The sequence below is a fragment of the Phoenix dactylifera genome, chromosome 2 (genome assembly GCF_051530095.1).
Source record: "Phoenix dactylifera cultivar Ajwa chromosome 2, Ajwa_hap1_PhDact_Kaust_v1.1, whole genome shotgun sequence".
NCBI lineage: Eukaryota > Viridiplantae > Streptophyta > Magnoliopsida > Arecales > Arecaceae > Phoenix > Phoenix dactylifera.
Window position 1 is genome coordinate 47,741,272 of NC_143191.1, and position 20,521 is coordinate 47,761,792.

The 20,521-nt window shown below is 37.5% G+C and overlaps 1 protein-coding gene and 1 non-coding gene across 2 annotated transcripts; one reads left to right on the forward strand and one right to left on the reverse strand.

Moving 5' to 3' along the window:
* The first annotated feature begins 5,747 nt into the window (after nucleotides 1–5,747).
* Nucleotides 5,748–5,818, forward strand: TRNAG-CCC (transfer RNA glycine (anticodon CCC)). Its single transcript has one exon. It is a non-coding gene; the product is annotated as a tRNA-Gly (tRNA).
* Nucleotides 5,819–8,656: 2,838 nt separating this feature from the next.
* Nucleotides 8,657–18,206, reverse strand: LOC103696240 (NADPH--cytochrome P450 reductase-like). Its single transcript, XM_088716708.2, has 18 exons — nucleotides 17,728–18,206; nucleotides 17,514–17,573; nucleotides 17,305–17,381; nucleotides 17,161–17,218; nucleotides 16,977–17,060; nucleotides 16,822–16,858; nucleotides 13,911–13,980; nucleotides 13,140–13,334; nucleotides 12,946–13,038; nucleotides 12,013–12,241; nucleotides 11,833–11,916; nucleotides 11,605–11,756; nucleotides 11,422–11,518; nucleotides 10,145–10,294; nucleotides 9,976–10,053; nucleotides 9,740–9,862; nucleotides 9,511–9,624; nucleotides 8,657–9,039 (listed from the first exon to the last, which is right to left on the reverse strand). The coding sequence occupies exons 1-18, from the start codon at nucleotides 18,049–18,051 to the stop codon at nucleotides 8,959–8,961; spliced, it is 2,106 nt and encodes a 701-aa protein (XP_088572834.2). The 5' UTR covers nucleotides 18,052–18,206; the 3' UTR covers nucleotides 8,657–8,958.
* Nucleotides 18,207–20,521: the final 2,315 nt, after the last annotated feature.

Below are 20,521 nucleotides of genomic sequence, written 5' to 3' on the forward strand. Positions count from 1 at the left end.
CTTATTTCTATTTTTTTGGAGTGTTAAAGCACTGGATACTACGTTATCAAAAGCTCCATTTAAATGGTGTCTTTCTGAATTGGAAACTACGATGTGATGAGCAAAGCGAGGCATGGATATTATAGTTTGAAATACATCTCATTGGCTCGTCAGCTATGATTGCAGCTGTTAGATTAATCTAAAATCAAAGTAGGGGGTTATTTTCGAACTATCTTTCTTTGAATTTGGTTTATTTTGTATTCATGTCATGCACATGTGTTTAATTTTTGTTACAAGGTATTACCAACTGCATGCCTTGTTTGTTCCACCTGGGCTTTTGAGCTTGTAATCTTTTCATGCTTCCTATATCAGCGTGCCTTTAGAATTAGAAAAATAGTCGCCAAAAATGAGGCCGAAAATTTATAGATGTTTACTATACTAGTGTAGCCATAGATAGAGGGGTGTTATTGAGTTGGAATAACTATTTCTAGTTGCTTGTTTTCTTACTCATTAATAAAATTGCTGTTATACTTTTATTGAAATGGTGAAGTGTCTGCTCCAACAGGTTATGATTGCAAAAGAGGAAGCTTGGAAGATGGAGGTGATGGAAATACTAGACATATGGCCCCGGGGGAGAGGGTTGTTATTTTCAATTGATCAGATGTTGGCAACAAATGGAAGCCCTTAGTTTTGTTGAGGATACAAAGGAATTAGCTTATAAAGAATGTTAGGCTTGAGACACATGTTATCGGACTCACCCAAAATAGCCATCCGAAAGGTAATATTTAGATTTCTTGATCTTGTATAAGTATCCAAGATCTACCTGGTAAAAAATAGTTCAGGCTAAGGGTTCAAATCCATTCAGCCTTAACAGATTTGTATTGTATTATCTTCTATTCTACATAGATTATAGGCCGGGTTCTCTCTGATACCATTTGTAACAACTCAGAATCTCATCCACAATGGCTAGCCAGAAGGTATTATTTGGATTTTCTGATCCTATATAAGTATTTAAGATTTACCTAACAAATAATTGATGTGAGACTAAACACATGCCTATATGGATCCTCACAACAATACAGTTAGAGTTACAAATGCTTTTATAAGTGGGCCATATGATATGTCGATCTCAACTTCCAGATTCTAAGTTATGATTTGCATCAGACATTCAACTGCTCTGTTGTGTCACTATATAGTCGTTTCTTTGTTATTAAGGTCTATAATTGTAATGACATGGTTGCTTCATGTTTCCTTTGAGGATGACAGTGAGGTGCTCCTTCCGTTTGCCACCGGTAGGATCGATTCTCATGATTTTGTACGTATACCCATTTATATTAAATGCAAAGCCATGACCTACAAAATTTTATTATTAATATCATTACATTTGTGACCCAAACTATATGATTGCAGGGCCTGGGGCTGGTCACATCGTAATAACTGTATGATTGCTGGGCCGGCTATTTTTATACTATCATGAAACCCTGGGCACCGAAATGTACTTTCCGGCTGAATGACCTCGTTTTCCAGCCATGTCACTTTGTTTCTAGCCATTGCACTCACTCGGTCTTTTTCTAGAAATTCGAAATAACATATCTTGGATGCTGCACGAAATTTTTTTTTGAGAAAATAATTGCCGATAAGACTTGATATAAATAATAATTCCTACCATATTTATGTAAGGTAATTTGAATGGTTCTTGAGTTGGGCAACGGGCCGTGCCGGGCCGGCCCGGCCCAGGCCCCCCGGGCCAAAACTCTAAACGGGCCGTGCCTGGCACGGCCCGCTTATGAAGCGGGCCGTGCCTGGCACGGCCCGTGAGGCACGGAAGGCAAGCCCGGCCCGGCCCCCGGCCCCTCTATTGGTGGGCCGGGCCGGGCACGGCACGGCACGGGCCGTGCCAGGCACGGCCCGCAACGTCTCTAAACGGGCCGTGCCTGGCACGGCCCGTAACGGCTCCAGACGGGCCGTGCCTGGCACGGCCCGTCTGGAGAGGGGGGAAGAAAATAGCCGTTTCCAACGGCTATTTTTGGGAAAAAGACGGTTTTGCCCCTCCCAACAGTCCTATAACGGCTGAATTGAGGGGTATTTTGGGAAAAAAAATTTTTTGGGCTTCTATAAATAGCCCATTCCTCCCTCATTCTCACCACACCAAACCTCTCATTCTCTCCTTCTCTACTGCTATTATTTCTCTCTTCTAAAGTGCTCTTCTAGCAATTTAATTTTTAGTTTGTTCAAGTGCTACACAAGAGGAGGTTCCTGTTGAGAAGAGAAGGTCGCTTCTGTTGAGAGCACAAGAGGAAGCTCGGAATCTCGGCGCTGCCTCTGCCCTCCGACCCTCTACTCAATTCCTCCTTGCGGTTAGTTTTTATTTTTTGAATTAATCATAGATATGTCATCTTTTGAGGAAAGTCAGTTTGGCATTCCTGTTTCTGAGGGGGAAGAAACTAATCCCCAACCCCCTGTTCCTAGTTCCTCTAGAACTGGTGAACCGAGTGAAGGTCAAACCTCTTCTCGTAAGAGGACTAGTACTGTATGGAATGAATTTGATAGAGTTATGGTTGAGGGAGTCTGGAAAGCTAAATGTAAAAAATGTGCCAAACTTTATAGTTGTAGTAGTAGTGGGGGAACAGGGCATTTAAAAAGACATCAAGAGAGTCATAGGATGCATGATTCTCATGCTCAAACTCAAAGTAGCCTTAATATACAAGGGGGATTACTTGTAGGTAATTTTGCATATAATCATGAAAATCAAAGAAAAGCACTTGTAAAATGGATAGTTAAGGATGAATTACCTTTTAGTTTATGTGAATCTTTTAATTTTGAAGAATATGTTCAATTAAACCTACAACCTGCTTACAAAAGAACTAGTAGGCGTACATTTAGAAGAGTAGCTATGACCAATTTTTTAGCAATGAAACAAAATTTAATTGAAACACTTTCTACTTTAAATGTAAAAATTTCATTAACTTCTGATATTTGGTCAGCATCTGTAGGTAGTAATTCTTTTATTGCCATTACTGCTCATTATATTGATAATGATTGGCAATTAAATAAACGTATTCTTGCTTTTCGTGCTTTTGATTTTCCACATTCTGGGCAACAAATTTCAAATATAATTTATCAAACTGCATGTTCATATAATATTAATGATAAAATTATGTCTATTACTTTTGATAATGCATCTAATAATAATTCTGCTGTTGTATTATTAAGAGACTCATTGCATCCCATATTAGATGGAAATTTACTGCATATTAGATGTGCATGTCATATCTTAAATCTTTCTGTTCAAGCTGGCATGGGCATGATTCAAGATGTGATTTCAAAAATTAGAAATGCAGTTTCTTTTATTCATGCTTCTAGATCAAGACTTCAAGAATTTAAGGAATTATGCATAAATCATGGTAAACATTTTAAAAAATTTAAACTTGATGTAATTACTCGTTGGAACTCCACATATAGCATGATACATGATGCATACCCATATAAAAATTTATTAAGTGCATATATTAATGATCGTGGATTAGGATTTACATTGACTGAAACTGATTGGAATAAAGGAAAAATTTTGGAAGATTTTTTGCTTAGTTTTTATAATGCTACCAATGTTCTTTCTGGTATTTATTACCCTACTTCATGTTCATTTTTACAACAAGCATATATAATTAGTCAAAAATTTGCAGAACATAGATATGATAATGTTTTAATGCCTATTATTCACCTAATGGAATCTAAATGGAATGAGTATTGGGACAGGATATGTCCTATGCATAACTTAGCTGCTGTATTTGATCCTAGAGTTAAATTAAATGGCGTGCTAATTTTACTTGATGCATACGCTGAAAATATGAATCAAGATGCTGAATCTGCTAAAGATGAGGTAAGACAACTTCTTTATGATATTTATGCTATATATGATGAAAAAATTCGTGGATCTAGAACACAAATACAAACCTCTATTCCTCCTTCTAGTAGTTCTCGTTCGTCATCTATTTTTTCATTCATTGCACAGAGAAGACACACACATGCTTCAAGTTCCTCTTCATCTTCTTCATCTTTAAGTAGTGAACTAGAATTTTATTTACGAAATGATCTTCAGTCTGCATATGATGAAAATCAAATAGAGAATCTAGATGTATTATCTTGGTGGAAGAGTGTTAGAAATCAATATCCTGTTATGTCTGCAATTGCACGCGATATTTTAGCTGTGCCGATGTCCACGGTAGCATCGGAATCCGCTTTTAGTGCAGGTCGGCGTGTTCTTGACGAAAAGAGAAGTAGGATGACGGGCGAAACGGTGGAGATGCTTCTCTGCTTCAAGGATTGGCTGGATGCTGAGGCAAGACTTCAAGATAAAGGTGGACATAATACAACATCCTCTGATGATGATGATACAAACACTACTGAAGACTGAAGACTGAAGACTGAAGACTGAAGACTGAAGAGTGAATACTGATTCACTGAATCACTGATGATTAGTAAGATTTCTTAATTTTTTATAATTGTACATTTTTATTGTATTCTGGAGGTCAGACCAAGGTCCAAACCTCGGCCCTTTCTTAGTTTCTTATTGTATTCTAGAATCTAGAGGTCAGACCAAGGTCCAAACCTCCCTTCATGTACCATTTTGATTGAAATTAATAAACTGGTAGGGGTCTATGCCAAACCCCCCACCATTAAGGTGGCTTTATATTCATAAATCAAGATTTCTTAGTGTTCATAATTTATTAATGTATTAAAAAAATTTTATCGGGCCGAGCCGGGCCCAGGCCCGGACCGTGCCAGGCCCGCGTGCCAGCCCGGCCCAGGCCCTTATGGGCCGTGCCGTGCTGGCACGCGGGCCGTGCCGTGCTTGGCCCGCGTGCCTAGACCGGGCCGTGCCGGCCCAGGCCCGAAGCGGGCCGTGCCTGGCACGGCCCGCTGGCCAGGATTCGCTAGCCCAGCACGGCCCTATCAAAGGGGCCGTGCCAGGCACGGCCCGTCACTGTAGCTGGCGGGCCGTGCCAGGCACGGCCCGCTTCGTGCCGTGCCGTGCCGGGCCGTGGGCGGCCCGGCCCAGTGCCCATCTCTAGTTCTTGTCGTGCCCATGGATGCATGCCTAGTGCCAAACTTTGCACAGTGCAAATTATCGCCTCTCTCATAACTTCTTCAAAACAAATAAATAAATAATATAATTGAGCCCTATGAAGTTAGGCTTGTGAGCTGAATTTTTGATAAAAAAAAAAGGAAGAAAAAGAAGAAGAAGATTGACAGCAAAGAGGAGAGCTCCATGCCTTGTATTTTAGCTTATCAATTAAGATAACTTGGCATATAATAATAGAATTCATGTGTTCTATATAATAATAGATTTCTTGCGTTTTTCGTTAGTAGTATGCGTTGAACTTAGAGCTGCTTGGAAGTGATTTCTAGCTATGTTGGGTGAAAAGAACATCAAAAAAACTCTTCATCAAAATAAAACGATATGTTGGTCTCCAACCGTGGATTCCCTACCACTGGGGCGAAGGGAGTAGTTGATCGGGGGAGAAAAAAAAATATGTGGGTATTTTTATAATGTTTATGGTGCTTGATACTTAATATATTGAAAGAGTTTTAGACTTCTTTTTAATATATATACATATATATATATAATAAAAAAATATAAAATATATAAATAAATTTACTTTATTTTATAGACTTAAGGTTTTGGGGCAAAGGGTGATTTTGGCAAGTTGGGCAATATTTGTTTTATTATGGTTCTTAAAATTAGCCAACAACTGTTATGCCACAATGCGCATCTGGTGTAGTGGTATCATAGTACCCTCCCACGGTACTGACCGGGGTTCGATTCCCCGGATGCGCAATGATTTTTATATTTTTCGTTTTTATTGTTTACTCTACAAATAACAATAGACTTCAGCATGTCTTTTCTGTTAGAAACTTAGAATACTCAGAGTTGTTTGTTTGAAAATTTATGGATTAGGTATTATTTCAATATCTACGATGAAAACCAGTGTTCCTTGATCTCACTTTTAGGTTTTACTGCATATTATAGTTAAATAAAGTTATTCATCAAATTCTTAGTTTAAGAATTTAGCGATTCAACTTGTTTGCTTGAAAAATTATCAATTTTAATACACATAGATTACTTTTCTATTCCGAAAACAATGAGCAACACATGATATAAATTATTAAACTCGAAGTAGAATTTAGAAGGAAAAGCAGTATTTTTTCCACTAGGGTGACATATGTGCGGCAAACTAGTTGATCTTTTTTTTTTTTGGCCAATTCCTCAATTGTGACGAATGGAACGTATTTGATGTTTACAAAATTTCTATCCATTTTCTTCCTTTGAAATTAGAAAGTGTTTGGTTAAAAAGTGCCTTAGATCTGCTTGAGCAAAACTTCAGCTACAACTTTGTTGCCATCCTCGTCTTTGTTGGATCATAAATTGATTTGAGAGACAAGCTTTTTTCTGAGATATTAAGGTTCATAAATATGCTGATTGGTAGGGGACTCAGAAAACCTTATTTTATATGTTAGTTGCAGATGAGCTGTATACATGAGCTGTACATAGCAACCCCTATGACACTGTTTGAAGTATAGAATAAAGATCTTATTTTTCTCCCTCTATGTCTCTCTCTCCTTTCCTTCTACATCTCTCTCTCCTCTCTCTCTACACTTAACACTATGTCATGGCATTCGGGCTAAATATGCTTATCGTCGGAGGCTAATACCTAGTATTTTGCTACCCAGAAAACCGCTTGAAGGTCTGATAAATATAAAAAAAACATAAAGAGAATGTTCTCGCCTTTAGTTGTAATTATGTTGTTTTTCATCCCAGTTTGTCTAAACTCCCCCTTTTTTCTTATGGTTGTTGCCAGGGAGGAAAGCGTGGAAAGAGTCCCCTACAATGAATACAAAATGGTGATCATCCTTCCTCAGTACCCCTAAAAATTCCAACATCCGGTCCCGGAACATTTCATTCGCTCGATGGATTTCGATTGGAATTTTTTCTTTTTCCTTTTTGAGAGAGAGTGAGAGAGAGAGAGAGAGAGAGAGAGAGAGAGAGAGAGAGAGAGAGAGGAGAATTTTGATTAGATTTTAGTTTATAAGCCAGAACCTTTTTTTTATTGGAAAATGCCTATAATTTTCTTTTAAATTTTTGTGTTTTAGTCACAGTGAACCTGCTATAAAAAGTAAAAATCATTGGCTACTTATACATGCCAACGTATACTGAGTCACACTCGAATAATAGTTTGGGTCAAATCACATCAAGCGTGCATGACAATATAGCGTGGTAGTGAACTAAAATAAAGCTTTTTCGGAGATTTAGCAAAATGTTGGCACCTTGTTTAGGCGATTTAGCACCCAAAATTGCATGAGTTACATTGAAATCGGTCCTCAACTCATTACCAAGATCAACATTATATGTCAACTTGAGGATATCGAAACTATCACTTACTATTTTATTCTCTTAATAAGGTGAATATTGACCTAATAATCAACAGCAATTTTGTCGTCGTCGCCAATTATGATCATTGCTCAGGTCAGGATACAAATCTGGAGCCCAAAACCTCCACCAAAAAGAGGTGTGACCTACTCAGTGAATGGATACATATCATATTTAGGGCTCGTTTGGTTCGCGAGAAGCATTTTCCCTCTTAGAAATATGATTCCTGGAAAATAGATTCATAAGAAGAGGATGCCTAGGAAAGTACTTTTAGCATGTTTGGTTAACCATAGGAAAGTGACAAATTTTCAAAGTGCTTATGTTTGGATGGCCATCCACTTTCCTGAAAAGTTATGTATAATTTTTATTATGCCTTTAATAAAAATTAGGTCTTTAATGTCTCTTTAATGCTTTTTTAATGCTAAAAAATTTTTTTGGGAAAAAATAAAAATTGAATGATTCACGTCTCATTGGAAAGTAACTTTCCTATGTTTCTCATGGAAAAGACTTTTCCATGAAATGTGGGAATCATATTCCAATAGGAATACAACTTTTCCGTCTCTCTTCTTTGAAAACTCCAACCAAACAAGAGGTATCTCATTACTTTTCCGTTGACCACACTTTCCCCCCTTCTTTTCCCGCGAACCAAACAAGCCCCTAGTGAACCGCTGTTAAGAGGCATGGGCCAGGCTTTGTCTAGCAAAATCAGGATCATCCATCTTGGGTCAGCCTGAACATATACCGATCTTTACTCTATCTGGTGATTTAAAATATCAAATGCTAGAGCCGGATGCTAAAAATCCAATTTGATTGGTAACTTCACTTGATACAAAATATTATATTAGTAAAGTACTTTTAATTAATAAACAAGTATTTGAAGACTTAAACAGATTTAAGCAAAAAAAATTGATTGCTAATCCAACCGAGGTGAAATTTTAAGAGAATACAACGAGACTGGACTGCACCTCGTTGACATGACGACGAAGATTTATGTGATAATAAGCACGATCTCAATCATTGTTCTAATTCAAAACATCACTTTTGTTTTTGTTTTTTTCGGCCCACCAGCACTAAACTGATTCAATAATGTCGAAATATGTTGATCAAAATGTAACAAGAACACAGCCTATGCAGAACCAAGCTTGGTCACATTGTGATAACAAGCACAATACTCCACAGTGCATGAAACTTCAGAAGGAAGTGAGTGTCAGAGTTCAACATCGCCAACATCGCTTTATCTGGATGATCTCATCGTAAAATTGATGGCATTATTCATAAATTGTTAAAGGCCGACACAGAAAGTTTTCCACATACCAACCTGATCACTCTTTCAACTACACAGAGTTACACTCTTTATTCCTTCTCCAACGAATACATAAAACACAGCAAAATCGTCGTCAGATGGTCAAAAGAATCAAGGAAAAAGATGACACGCACTTCCAGATGTGTGAAATTGGAAACTCATTCTGAGTTTCAAATTCCTGTATTAGGCAACCGAGTGCTACAGCTTTAAGCAATCCACTGGAACCCTTTCTTTTTTCCGGGGAAGCTCACCAGACATCGCGCAAGTACCTCCCTTCCATTTGCAGATTTTTCACCATGCTCTCAGCCTTGGAGCTATCCAGAGAACCCTGAAATCCAATTGCAAGGCAATTGCCAGTGATTTGGTACTTCAATGCATAATTAGAGGGGGGAAGTAGCATTGTTCTACCCAGTAGTTAAGGGCTTGTTTGCTATTCTTGTTGTTTTTGTGTTTCTATTTCTCTACAAATCAATGAAATATCATATGGAGATTGATGTTAGCATTTTTACAAAACTTTTGCTATTCCTTGCTTTTATTTACAAAACTTTTGAAAGTAACAAATCTTTGCTACCAAAAATTTTAAGGATTTTATGAACGATCTGTTTCTTGGGCTCTTGAAAACAAAAACAGGTTCATTAATATCATAAGAACTAGCAAAGCTGGTTCAAAGATGAAAACAAGCACATTCAGCAATTCAATTTTAGAGATTGTATTTTCATGAAAATTCGGAGTTCACGAAAATTCGGAGTTTAATCAAACTAAAGGGTTTGTACCAGAGCAAGATCAATTTTGCCTTTACCTTCTCTTGAACTATGGTGTGAAGAACTCGGTGGACATCTTTAGCCATGCCTTTAGCATCACCACAGACATATATGTAACCACCCTTGGAGATGATGTCCCAAATGTCCACAGCCTGAAAACAAGGAGGAGAAGATATTAATATCAAAAAAAGTTGCAAAATGTTCAATGTTTTTTTGGGATAAAGCATCATGAATAACCAGCATAAGGAAGTATCATTGTTATTCAACCTTTTCAGCCATCTTGTGCTGCACATATTCTTTGGCTGGACCTTGACGAGAGAAGGCAACAATCAACTCAGACAGTGCTCCTGCTTTTACAAAATTGTTCAACTCATCCTCGTAAATGAAGTCCTGCATGCCATCATTCAAATTAAATCCAGCTGAAATCTGCAAGGGTATTTCCAAAAGCGACACAAAGGAAATACCAATTGTACATCAAGATAGATTTATTATTACAAATTTACCATTTCACGATTCCTGCATCCAAAGAAGAGAATAGCAGGGCCAAGTTCAGCTCCAGATTCTTTCAATGCCAACCTTTCCTGGAGATATCAAAGTGGAGGTAGCTCACACTGTAAGGCCTTTATCTTAACCCAAGACAATATTTATGATAGCATCAGTTATGAAACAAACCTGCAGGAAGCCCCTAAAGGGTGCCAAACCTGTGCCAGGACCAATCATGATAATTGGTACAGAGGTATCTGCAGGCAATTTAAAATTTGATTGTCTCACAAAAATAGGAGCCCAGCTACATTCTTGGCTGTCTTCTAATGGAACTGAATTCTGTAAAAATACAAAATCTCAGCTAAGACAAAGTGATCATCAAATAATGGACCCACAATAGTAACTATTCCATTTTCAAAGTAAAATTGAATTAACCTTGGTCTAATCTTTTCTGTTTGTGTTTGAGAGAGAGAGAGAGAGAGAGAGAGAGAGAGAGAAGATAATGGACCAAAAATAAAATGATAAGTAATCACAGTCGAATACATAAGAATCATATCACATAAGACCGAAATGATAAAGCCAAAATTAGTGCAGGCAACATAATAGATTTAGAATAAGTAGCCACAAGTTGGGTGAGGACCTTAACTTGCCATAACATGCACTCTTATGACAATTCTAACCTGGAGTTTCATATGGAGAATTTGCATGTCATGTTTTCAATAGGCATAGGATAGGAAGATTTAATTTGATGACATATAGGCAGACATTTTTTTTAAAATTTGAATTATAGTTTAATCAAAATTGGTAAGTTGGACTGGCAAGAAAAGTGTGCCACAACTAGAAAGAACCATAACCATTCAAGCCTTGTCTCAGCTATTTGGTGAATCCTCATTCACCAAGAATTCTCATTTGCAGTTAGATCAGGCGTTACTTCCTTCCATATTGTTCACACAATTAAGTACCTCGCAAACAGATGGGAGGGGGAAAATGGCAAATGTTTTTCATATTATTTCCCTTTTCTTTTGACTGAAGAATACAATTTTAAAAAGTTTTTTCTTTTTAAAAACATGGGGAAGTAGTGTTTTTCAAAATCATGAATCACTAAATTCAACCATGACCAAATGAGACAGCAACCAATGTTATTCTAGCATGTTTATTGTGCTCAGCTAGCAGATGGAAGAAGCCATCACAAGCAGCAGAGAAACCAGCAATCAATTGATATACCAACCAAAGGCTGTGAGAACAAAGAAGTTAGATGCATCGCGATGAAATTTAGAATTATGCAATTAGAGATGGAGAGCAGCATCATAGGTCAAAGAATGCTAGATGCTAAGGATACACCTAAAATATCCAGCACTAGCTTTCAAGTCTGCAAATATATTTTAAATACTCCAGCTATACCAATGCTACCTAAATTACTCTCAAAATCTGAAAACATATATAATCCTATGTTAAATAGTCAATACCTTCATCCAGGTTGAACAAACTCCTTTGTGAATCCTTCCTGTTGGTGTTGGTCCATGCACTAACGCACATGTGACATGAATTCTAGAAGGTACCATCCTGCGTAGGATAATGAAAAATTTAGTATCAACATGAAAAAAAATAATAAATAAAAGAGAACATATGAAACATGACATGGCACTCACCTTGGAGAAGATGATATAGAGTAATATCGAGGTTGCAAGCGAGGAGCTATAGCTGCAAAGAAAACACCTAGAGGAGGCTTAGCTGTAGGAAATTCTGCCATAACTTCAAGAAGGCTCCTCTGACTTGCAACTACCCATTGAGAATATTCATCCTGAAACCAAAAGTTACATGTCAACCAGATTGACAATAATAGTGCAGCATTTCATTTCCTGTCAAATAATACCAACCTTTCCTGCAGGAGAAGCTAGATATCTTAATCGTTCAGCTTCACTTGGATTAGAAGCATAAGCAGCTAGAGCAGATAAAGCAGCCTGAAGATTCATTATAAATACACAATTAAAAAAAATCAATTGAAGAATTCTGAAGTAAAAATATTGAAACTGTAAGCTATACAGAATATAAAAGACCTTTTTTGGTGAATTTAGAAGGTCTGCATATCGAGCAAGCGCTGTTCTCAAAGTGCATGGAGATGGGAAAGGAGGCGCTAGAGAGCTGCTACTTAATGGTGTGCCATCCTCTTTGTCTGCATGTATGGAGAAGAATGTATCTGATGAATAGCCTAAGAGCCTTTCAGCCTCCTCCACAATCTCAACACAATTCTCTGAAAAAACACCAACGTGGTCTCCGGTTTCATACCTGACATTTCACATATGATATATTCTCCAAGGTGAGCAACCACTTATGATAAATTCTGAATACTGTAAATAGTTTCAGCAGCATTCAAATAAGGTATCGGTTCTGAAGCATTATATTGTAACACGAAGCTTTCAATTGATACAACTCAATATCGTCAAGTTAAAAGAATGAATATTTTACTTTGCAGAAACTCTGTCAGGAGAAATTCTGCTTTATAAAACAATAAGATGATTATTCAAAATTTTCGTCAAGAACAGCATAACAAAATATTAAGCAGTAATTAATTGATAGGCCCCAATAAGATGAGATGACTAATTTTAATACTTGACATTCAGAAAATAGGATTCTAGACTATGAAGTTACACATCAAATTTCTGGTTCGACAGAAATCATTTATGCACATCAAACAAAAGATAACATGCTAAAACAGTTTTTACTTGTTTAGACAGAAAGAAGCTCATATATGAGAAAACATAAACGCCTAAAGAAGAATCAAGGAAAAACAAAAAGCACCATGAAGCAATTCCAAAAAGCAAAATGAATTACCACCCATCCCTTATGCACATTATGACCAAAACTTGATGATGGCAATGCACATCAGAATCATTTTTATAATAATGAGAAGTTGCACTATAAGAAGCAGACTAAACGAGGAAGAAATTGCCTCAGTTGCATGTGTGCGAAGCAAATACGAGGAAACTTACGCAAGTCCAGTTCCAGAAATGTCAAACTCAAGATGAATGCAGGAACGATCCGAAGATGGTGTATGTAGCTCCCGCCGCACAGCCACATTAGCTCTTCAAAGTTGAAAATTAGCACTTGTTAGGTTCTAAACTACACAGACAGCAGGTCCTGTATAATAGAAAATCTTGGCAAAATATTGACATTTCTCCAGTACCTGCAAGGATGTTGAAGGTCATGAACAGCATGGCCGTTGGCAAGACTCCAGTTCCTCTCCATATGTAATGCACCTGTGCTGTCAAGAAACACAACCCGGTATTCTGGTATGGCAGCAGTGTAATGGCTAGATGCCCCTGGTGCATCATCTTCATCTCGAAGCAGTTGATCCAACTCTGGCCACACCAGCTCCTTCCTGAAATCAATCATAAAGTAGATTTAGTCAAGTATACAATTTATGATTATATTAGGAGGCAAGGGCTGTTTTAAATGGGCAGTATAAAGCCCTACAATTGGGTTTTTTTAGACTATTGCTAATATAGGCCCCATTTGGGATCACTGTCCCATTTCCAATTTTCAGGTTTTCTTTTCAAAAACACAGAAACCAAGAGAGAAATGACGTTTGGTTTTCACTTTTGTTGAAAACCAAAACCATCCATGATCACCACAACCACCTGTGTCACCACTGCCACCACCAGTCACACGGCCCCCACTAACATCACTGCTGCTTGCCATCGCTGGCCACCGGCTATAGACTGCCACTGCCACTTCCACCACCAATTACCAACTGCCACCATGGCACACCACCACCAGCCATAAATACCACCTCTGTGGCCGGCCACCACCACCACCTCCGCCAAATACAGCCTAAGTGACTACCAAACAAGTTTTGGGTTCTGGTTTTCAAATAAAGAAAACTAAAACCTGTCTCAATTTCTATGAAAACGGAAAATTGAAAGTGATGTCAGATGTATCCATAATGTTTTCATACCATGCAGTAAAGTCATCCTCAATGCATTGATCATCATCTCCAAGGCCCACTGGAACTAGGCGTTTCGCACCTGCAATAAAAAACAAAATTAATTTCAGTAACAAGTGAAACAAAGGGGAATAAGACACATGCAAGAAGACCTTTAATGACCATCATCTAGCAATCAGATTTTAAAACATTATTTTGGTTTTGGTCCTCTAGGTAGAGTTATGGTTTTGGTAGTTTCGATGCTTGCAATAGTTTCACTCCGAATTTCAATATTTTGCTCAAAAAGTCAGGAAAAATTCAAAAGTTAGAAAAAGTTAAGAAAAAAATTGCAAGTTATCACGTTATTTAATTGTTATTTAGGATCATAGTTTGGGTTTCTGTTTTAGGGATTTGTGCATTAGATATATAATACTTATTGCTAACTTTTATAATCATCATACACATTCTCTAAATTTCACAATTTTCCTACATTTTCTTTTTTTGTTTATAGTTTCCATATTTGCTCTAATTTTTTGCATTTAACTAATTTTCTAAGAATATTTTATTTTATTTTATTTTAATAACTCATCTCAGCAAGAAAAAGCCATTTAAGCATATTTCAATATCTGCCAGCAAGAAAAGGATCCATCAAAATAAAAAAAAAAACCATTTTATATCACTATTTCATTTTAATATAACAATTTATTCTAAAAGAAGGAAAAATTCATTTAAATTGAAAACAAAGCATAGGAATATATAATACTTTTTAATTAGTAAAGATAGACAATAAGATTGCATCTTCCTCATTATAATAGCAAGTCCTAGTCAAAATAATTTAAATGAGATCGTTAGAGACTTAGTTGAATGTGATATTGAACAGTTAAGTACTAGAAAAATATTAGAAAATATTGAACATATATACCTATGAAATTTAAAATAACAAAAATATCAGTATCGATCGGTTTTGGCCAATATTGCCAAAACCAGCCAAAACTAACTGAACTAAAAATTTGGGTCAGTTCTGGACTGGTCTCAGCTCAAACTTCAAACCTCATTTTACAGAAGAGTCCCTAACTCCCAAGTTACTGAGGTAACAGTTTCAAATAATGAAGTTGATTGCTCCAACCAATACAACCATTAATGCATAGTCTTTTGCATTTGGGCAACTGCAACTTGTTTCATTTTTCGTTCTTCCACAAAAAAAGAAAAGCACCCAATCAAAAGAATGACAAACTACTAATAAGCAAACAAAAATGATAGACTGATTAGTAATTGTTTCCTGCAAAACTTTGATCGGATTCATAAGTGTCTAGTTAACTACATGCTATAAAAGGGATATTTTCTATAAGCAAACCTTGGAAAACATATTTAACTTTAATTTGGAAGGTAAGAAGGGGGAGAGCAGGACAATTTGCTATGAGAAAATTTCAGATGTGCAGAAATATTAACAACATATGCCACAACTAACTTAAAGTGAGAGATAATATTCATGGAAGATGGCAACATGCTTCAGTGACTCAATGGAGGAAGAGCTCCTGGAAGGGAACAGTACTAAATCTTCGAATGACCGCACCTAGGGTTTCTGTTTTGGTGCCTCAATCAAAGTGAATGCAATTTTAGAAACTTCAGATTCAAATGTTCTTTAGTTTTATTGAAGTTTTTTCCCCCAAAATGTTTGATAATTGTAAGAGATGATATTTGCTGCCCTTCACAAATAGTACCATAGGACACTCAGTCCATAGGATTAACTAAAGCACTGTACAACATTCACCAGAAATCCAAAACCAGATTTGCTAGATCCCAGAGCACATATGATTTAAGCCCACAAGCTGTGACAATCTAAACCCAAAAAATTTTCTTCTTAACATGTCAAGACCCCTTAAAACTCATGAATCATATAAATGTAAAAGAGGTGTCCACCATTCATGCATTAAAGTTTCAATTGACCTCATGTTTGTCATAAAAGACTGTTCAAAAAGGATAGTTTTATCACTTTTTTATCAGATTTCAACATCGAATTGAATAATCAGTACCAGTTATCCACTGATGTTGAAATGATTTTATGCATCTTGACACACGGACAACATCAGAGAGCCCGGTAGAAGAAATCCTATGAACTATATGTTTATAAAAAAATTAAAAATCATCCTCTTAGGATGTCTGGAACACTAGTTGGCCGGTAAATTAGTGACAATATCAGAACCTCGTATGGTTGTGTGGGGCTAGGATGGGGTGAGAGCAAATGCCATGAAATGCTAAAATTGACTGCCAAGAACAGTTAGTAGGCAGATATACAGATATTGATAATGTTTATATCAGAAATAAGATTTGTTTTTCTTGGTGGGAAGAAATAGGTTACTGCATCTGAGGGTCAGTATTGTAGCAAAACATGATTATATACGACTATGTAAAAAATTAATACTGACATTATGTTCTATTTCCTAATTGAGTTATAGTTGTTTGGTTAATATTAACATAATAACAAGTTTATTTAAATGAAAGATTTGTCAGGATTATTGAAGCTACAACCTCTTTTGATAGATATTTATTCAGCATCCTGTTTGGATTGAGAAATATAAAGAGGATAGAAAAGCAAATGAGGAGAGAAATCAAATTGCTGTCGTTTGGTTAGAAAAATAAGCCAATAAGTGGAGGGAAAAGAAAGGGAACATGGAGAAGTTATGTCTCCAAAATCACAATTTTTTCTGTCCAAAAGCAGAGATATTCAAAGAGAAAAGAAACCAAATGCTGACAAGAAGTTTTTTGTTATTCATCCGTAAGGAGCTCTAGGGTACCAGCTTTCTTAAAACGTGTAGGTTCACGAGAACTTACTATATCAGGTTGCTTAACATCGTACTGGGGGCACAGACAAGACAACAGTCGACAACACCCAAGTCAAACAGAACATGATGAAAGAACAAAAGGCTAAATGCTAAGTACGTACCTTGTTCAGCAAGATTCTCATCCACTGCTTTGGCGACCTATATTTTTCCAAAAAAAACACATTTAACATATATTGAGTATCAGCAGAAATATGTTCCTCATCACAATTACCAGGAATCATAAATAAATACATTCATAAATAAATTATATTCCAACCTTATTAAAATGTTCATACTGTCTGTTCCCCAGACCAAACACTGCATACTGAAGATTCTGAAGCCAAACTCCCCTCTCCTTCCCCTAAAACCAAACAGCCAGACAATGCCTTCAGTACGCCATTGCAAAAGACAACATAGTATAAGACACGGTTTTACTAAAGGCTATTAAAATCTTCTCTAACCTCGGTAAACCATTTGTAGAACCTAGCAGCATTATCCGTTGGTTCACCATCTCCATAACTGAGATTTCCAAACAAAATTGGTAAATAAAAAAATAATTATAGGGGAAACTGGAAAGAAAGAACAACATACAAATGACAACTCACGTTGCCAAGAAGAACAACGCCAACGTCTCTTTCTTGATCTTCTCCTCGTATTCATCATCATCAGCTGCGTAATCATCCTATGAATGGTGGAGCAAATAAAAACGAGCCAATGGTCAAGATCAAACCACAAATAACAATCAAACGAGTAGGAATTCTCGACTCATCTGATACTATTCCAAGAAAAGACAAGGAAGTAAGCAAAGTCGTACAAGATCAACCACTTTGAAGACGGCCTTCTCATATCGCGCCCTTGCCTCCTCGGTCAGAGACTGTTCAAGGCAGGGATTTTTCCGGTTAGGGGAAAGAAATTGAAAAAAGGAAAATAAAAATAAAAGAAACGTTTTTTTTTTTTTTTTTTTTTTTTTTGAGGGGGAATAAGTTCCAAGACAAGAAGTGCGGCGTAATCAAATCGAAGATCCTGACCTTGGCGAAGCCTTCCGCGGTGCCGGTCTGGGTGCCAAAGAAGACGGCGACCTTCTTTCTCCCGTCATCAATCTCGTGCTGCGGCTCCTCCCCGACCGCCGGCGGCCGCGGGGGCTCGATCGCCGGGGCGGCCTTCTTGCCGCCCGACCTCCGCCAGAGCAGCAAGAGCGCGCAGCCGACCAGCACGGCCACCGACGTGGTGAGCACCGCCACCAGCTCCCACTTCCCCCGCACCTCCGGCGGCACCCCCTCCCCGTCGTACTTCCCGCTCAGGATCGCCGACATCAGATCCAGCGCCAAGGGCTTCATCTCCGCCAACTGCATCCTGATCGCCTCTCCGTCCCCCTCGTTCTCTCTCGTTCTCTTTTCTCGATTCCTGGAGGCGGAGAGGAGAAAAGTAAGAGAAGGGGAGCGGGCGAGGGGTTTGGTAGGAAAGGGAGAGACAAAGGAACCGGTGAAACTTGAAAGGGCGTCGAGGTGGGGGGGTTTTATGCGGGTTCGGGCAGGGCAGAGCCAACGACGCGCACCAACCGAGGGATGGACAGTTCAAACCAACTACTTCCGAGAGGGGAGGGGGGAGGCTCCACAAGTCGGTCGGACTCCGAGTTGAAAATTTTTTGGAAAGGTATCGTGTGAAGTAAGTTTACCGGAATGCCCTTGGGAGGCAGCCAAACGGATTGGTCCGGTATCCAGCAAAATATCCACTGAATAGATCCTCCCGGGCACAGGATATGGGTTACTTGCATTCATTACTTCCCCTTGATGTAATTTTTGATGATTTAATCTTATCTCTAGATTAATTTTTGAATTAAATTTCCTCCCATATTAAAACAGCCTATTTGGATATGACCTATAAGAAAGAAAAAAAGAATTATTTTATTATCATTATTATTAATTTTTGGAATATAGAATATGACCCGAGCAGGCTTTTAAAATATCTAAACTGTAGGCTAGACTAGCCAAGAAACTGTTACAGAAGTGTATGGTGGTCGGTGGATTGTTATCACGCAACATTAGCTACAACTACAACCACTCTAATGGAGAGGGAGAAGCAATTAATGGATAATTATGATTATATTAATTGACTAAGCTCCGGTAGATGCAAGACACGAGAAGAAATAGTAGTTTCTTAATGTGGCAGGTAACTCATCAAAGGATGATTATGACCCTGACTTCTAAGAGAAATTACTAATGCAGGTGGACGATGAAGCATAAACATATGGTTGATGGATATGTTGCAATTAATGTATTCTACTCAACAAGTATGTTTCACCGTCTTGCTGTAAACTATGTGCCTCTATACTTCAATGTCACAATGCTGAGTCTGGTGTGCCCAAGGGTCATTTGCATTGCCATAGAGAGAGTTTCTGATGCCAGGTCCACATCATGACAAGACTTATAATAATTGATCTCGCTTGACATACCCATGAGTTCTACTAATAAAGGTGTGACACCTCGTCTTACAAAACTATAAGACACATTTGATGCAGGTGCTAGTGATCTATTTTTTAATGTGTTAGCAAGAAATGAAGATTTTGAGCAAAGTTAGTATAATAGCTTGTTCTGATATGTTCTTGTGATATGGTTCTATCGAAAAGCCTATTAGCTCGGTCCTGTATAAGAGTGTAGCATAGAAAGATTTTCATGGTCTTCCACTACGAGCACACAAAGCAACATGTAAATGATAAAAATGCTCCTCTTTAATGGTTATAGCAATTATACACGAAACTATATTGATCTTGAAGTTATACATTTTAAATTATTGCAAATGATTATTTCAAATGCAAAGAGAGGTAAAAATGAATACAAAATTCATTCATTATCTTAAATAAACATTAATAAGGTAATATAAATCAAGTTCATGAGCAGTGTTATGGTGCATAATATTTCAGAGAATTATACCTCCAGAAAGGTAAAAGCCGTTGAAACCACGGAATTGTGCCATTGAATTGCTCGAAATGACAAGACTGTCAACATAGGCCTGTAGATATACGGGATTTAGATATTGTACAAAGTGGTCGGATATGACGTATTTATTTGAAGACTAATAGTGACCTCTCGTGACCGCCAGTGAAACCGGGAAGCAAAACGTTTGAACAACTAGAAAGGGCAAAAAAGGAGGCATTGACTTTTCTTTGGTCAAAGAAAACACGCTTCACCACGTGGCTTATTATCCGCCTACAGGTCAACTCACGATGATTGGAAAGCCGGAATAACATGACCTCTCTGTCGCTCACGTAAATTTCTGCCATAATGACTGATGGATGGGAAATATATTGGATGCATCAGATATGATACCAATCCAACCATGAACAAATATATATACATAAGAAATTAAAAAAAGTAATATAGGTTTTTTTGTGCATGTTGATTCGTGGTCCAAGTAAATATTTGACCTGATGGCTGTAAAGGCATTGCTTGCTTTTGTGACTTAATGATGTTTGCCACAGAGACTTTATCAAAATTTGCCACATGCATGGTCCTTTCCTGTGATGTTAGTTTACAAATCACAATGAGCATTCCAAGTTCTTCTATGAGATTTTATTTTTAAAAAAAATAATTAGTGCATCAACCTTGTTATTTTGTTGGCTATTGGATGAACGAAGTTATTGGAGCAGCATGCATCAAGCAAGGACATATTTGTATTGATGAATCAATTGATCCGATATGGGTGCTGAAAGCTGATGTTTTTTACTGATTGTTTTGATTTAGAGGTGAAAAATCCCATGGTGTTCCTTTGCTGCGAGAAAAGTCAAAACTGCTGCAATATATATCATCAAAAAAAAAAAAAACT

Coding starts and splice junctions, on each gene's coding strand:
- LOC103696240 (XM_088716708.2), bottom strand. CDS start 18,051: ATGCAGTTGGCGGAGATGAAGCCCTTGGCGCTGGATCTGATGTCGGCG. Junction 13,981..16,821: donor TGAGAATCTTGCTGAACAAG/GTACGTACTTAG, acceptor TTTTTATTGCAG/GTGCGAAACGCCTAGTTCCA. Junction 12,242..12,945: donor ATTTCTGGAACTGGACTTGC/GTAAGTTTCCTC, acceptor GTGAAATGTCAG/GTATGAAACCGGAGACCACG.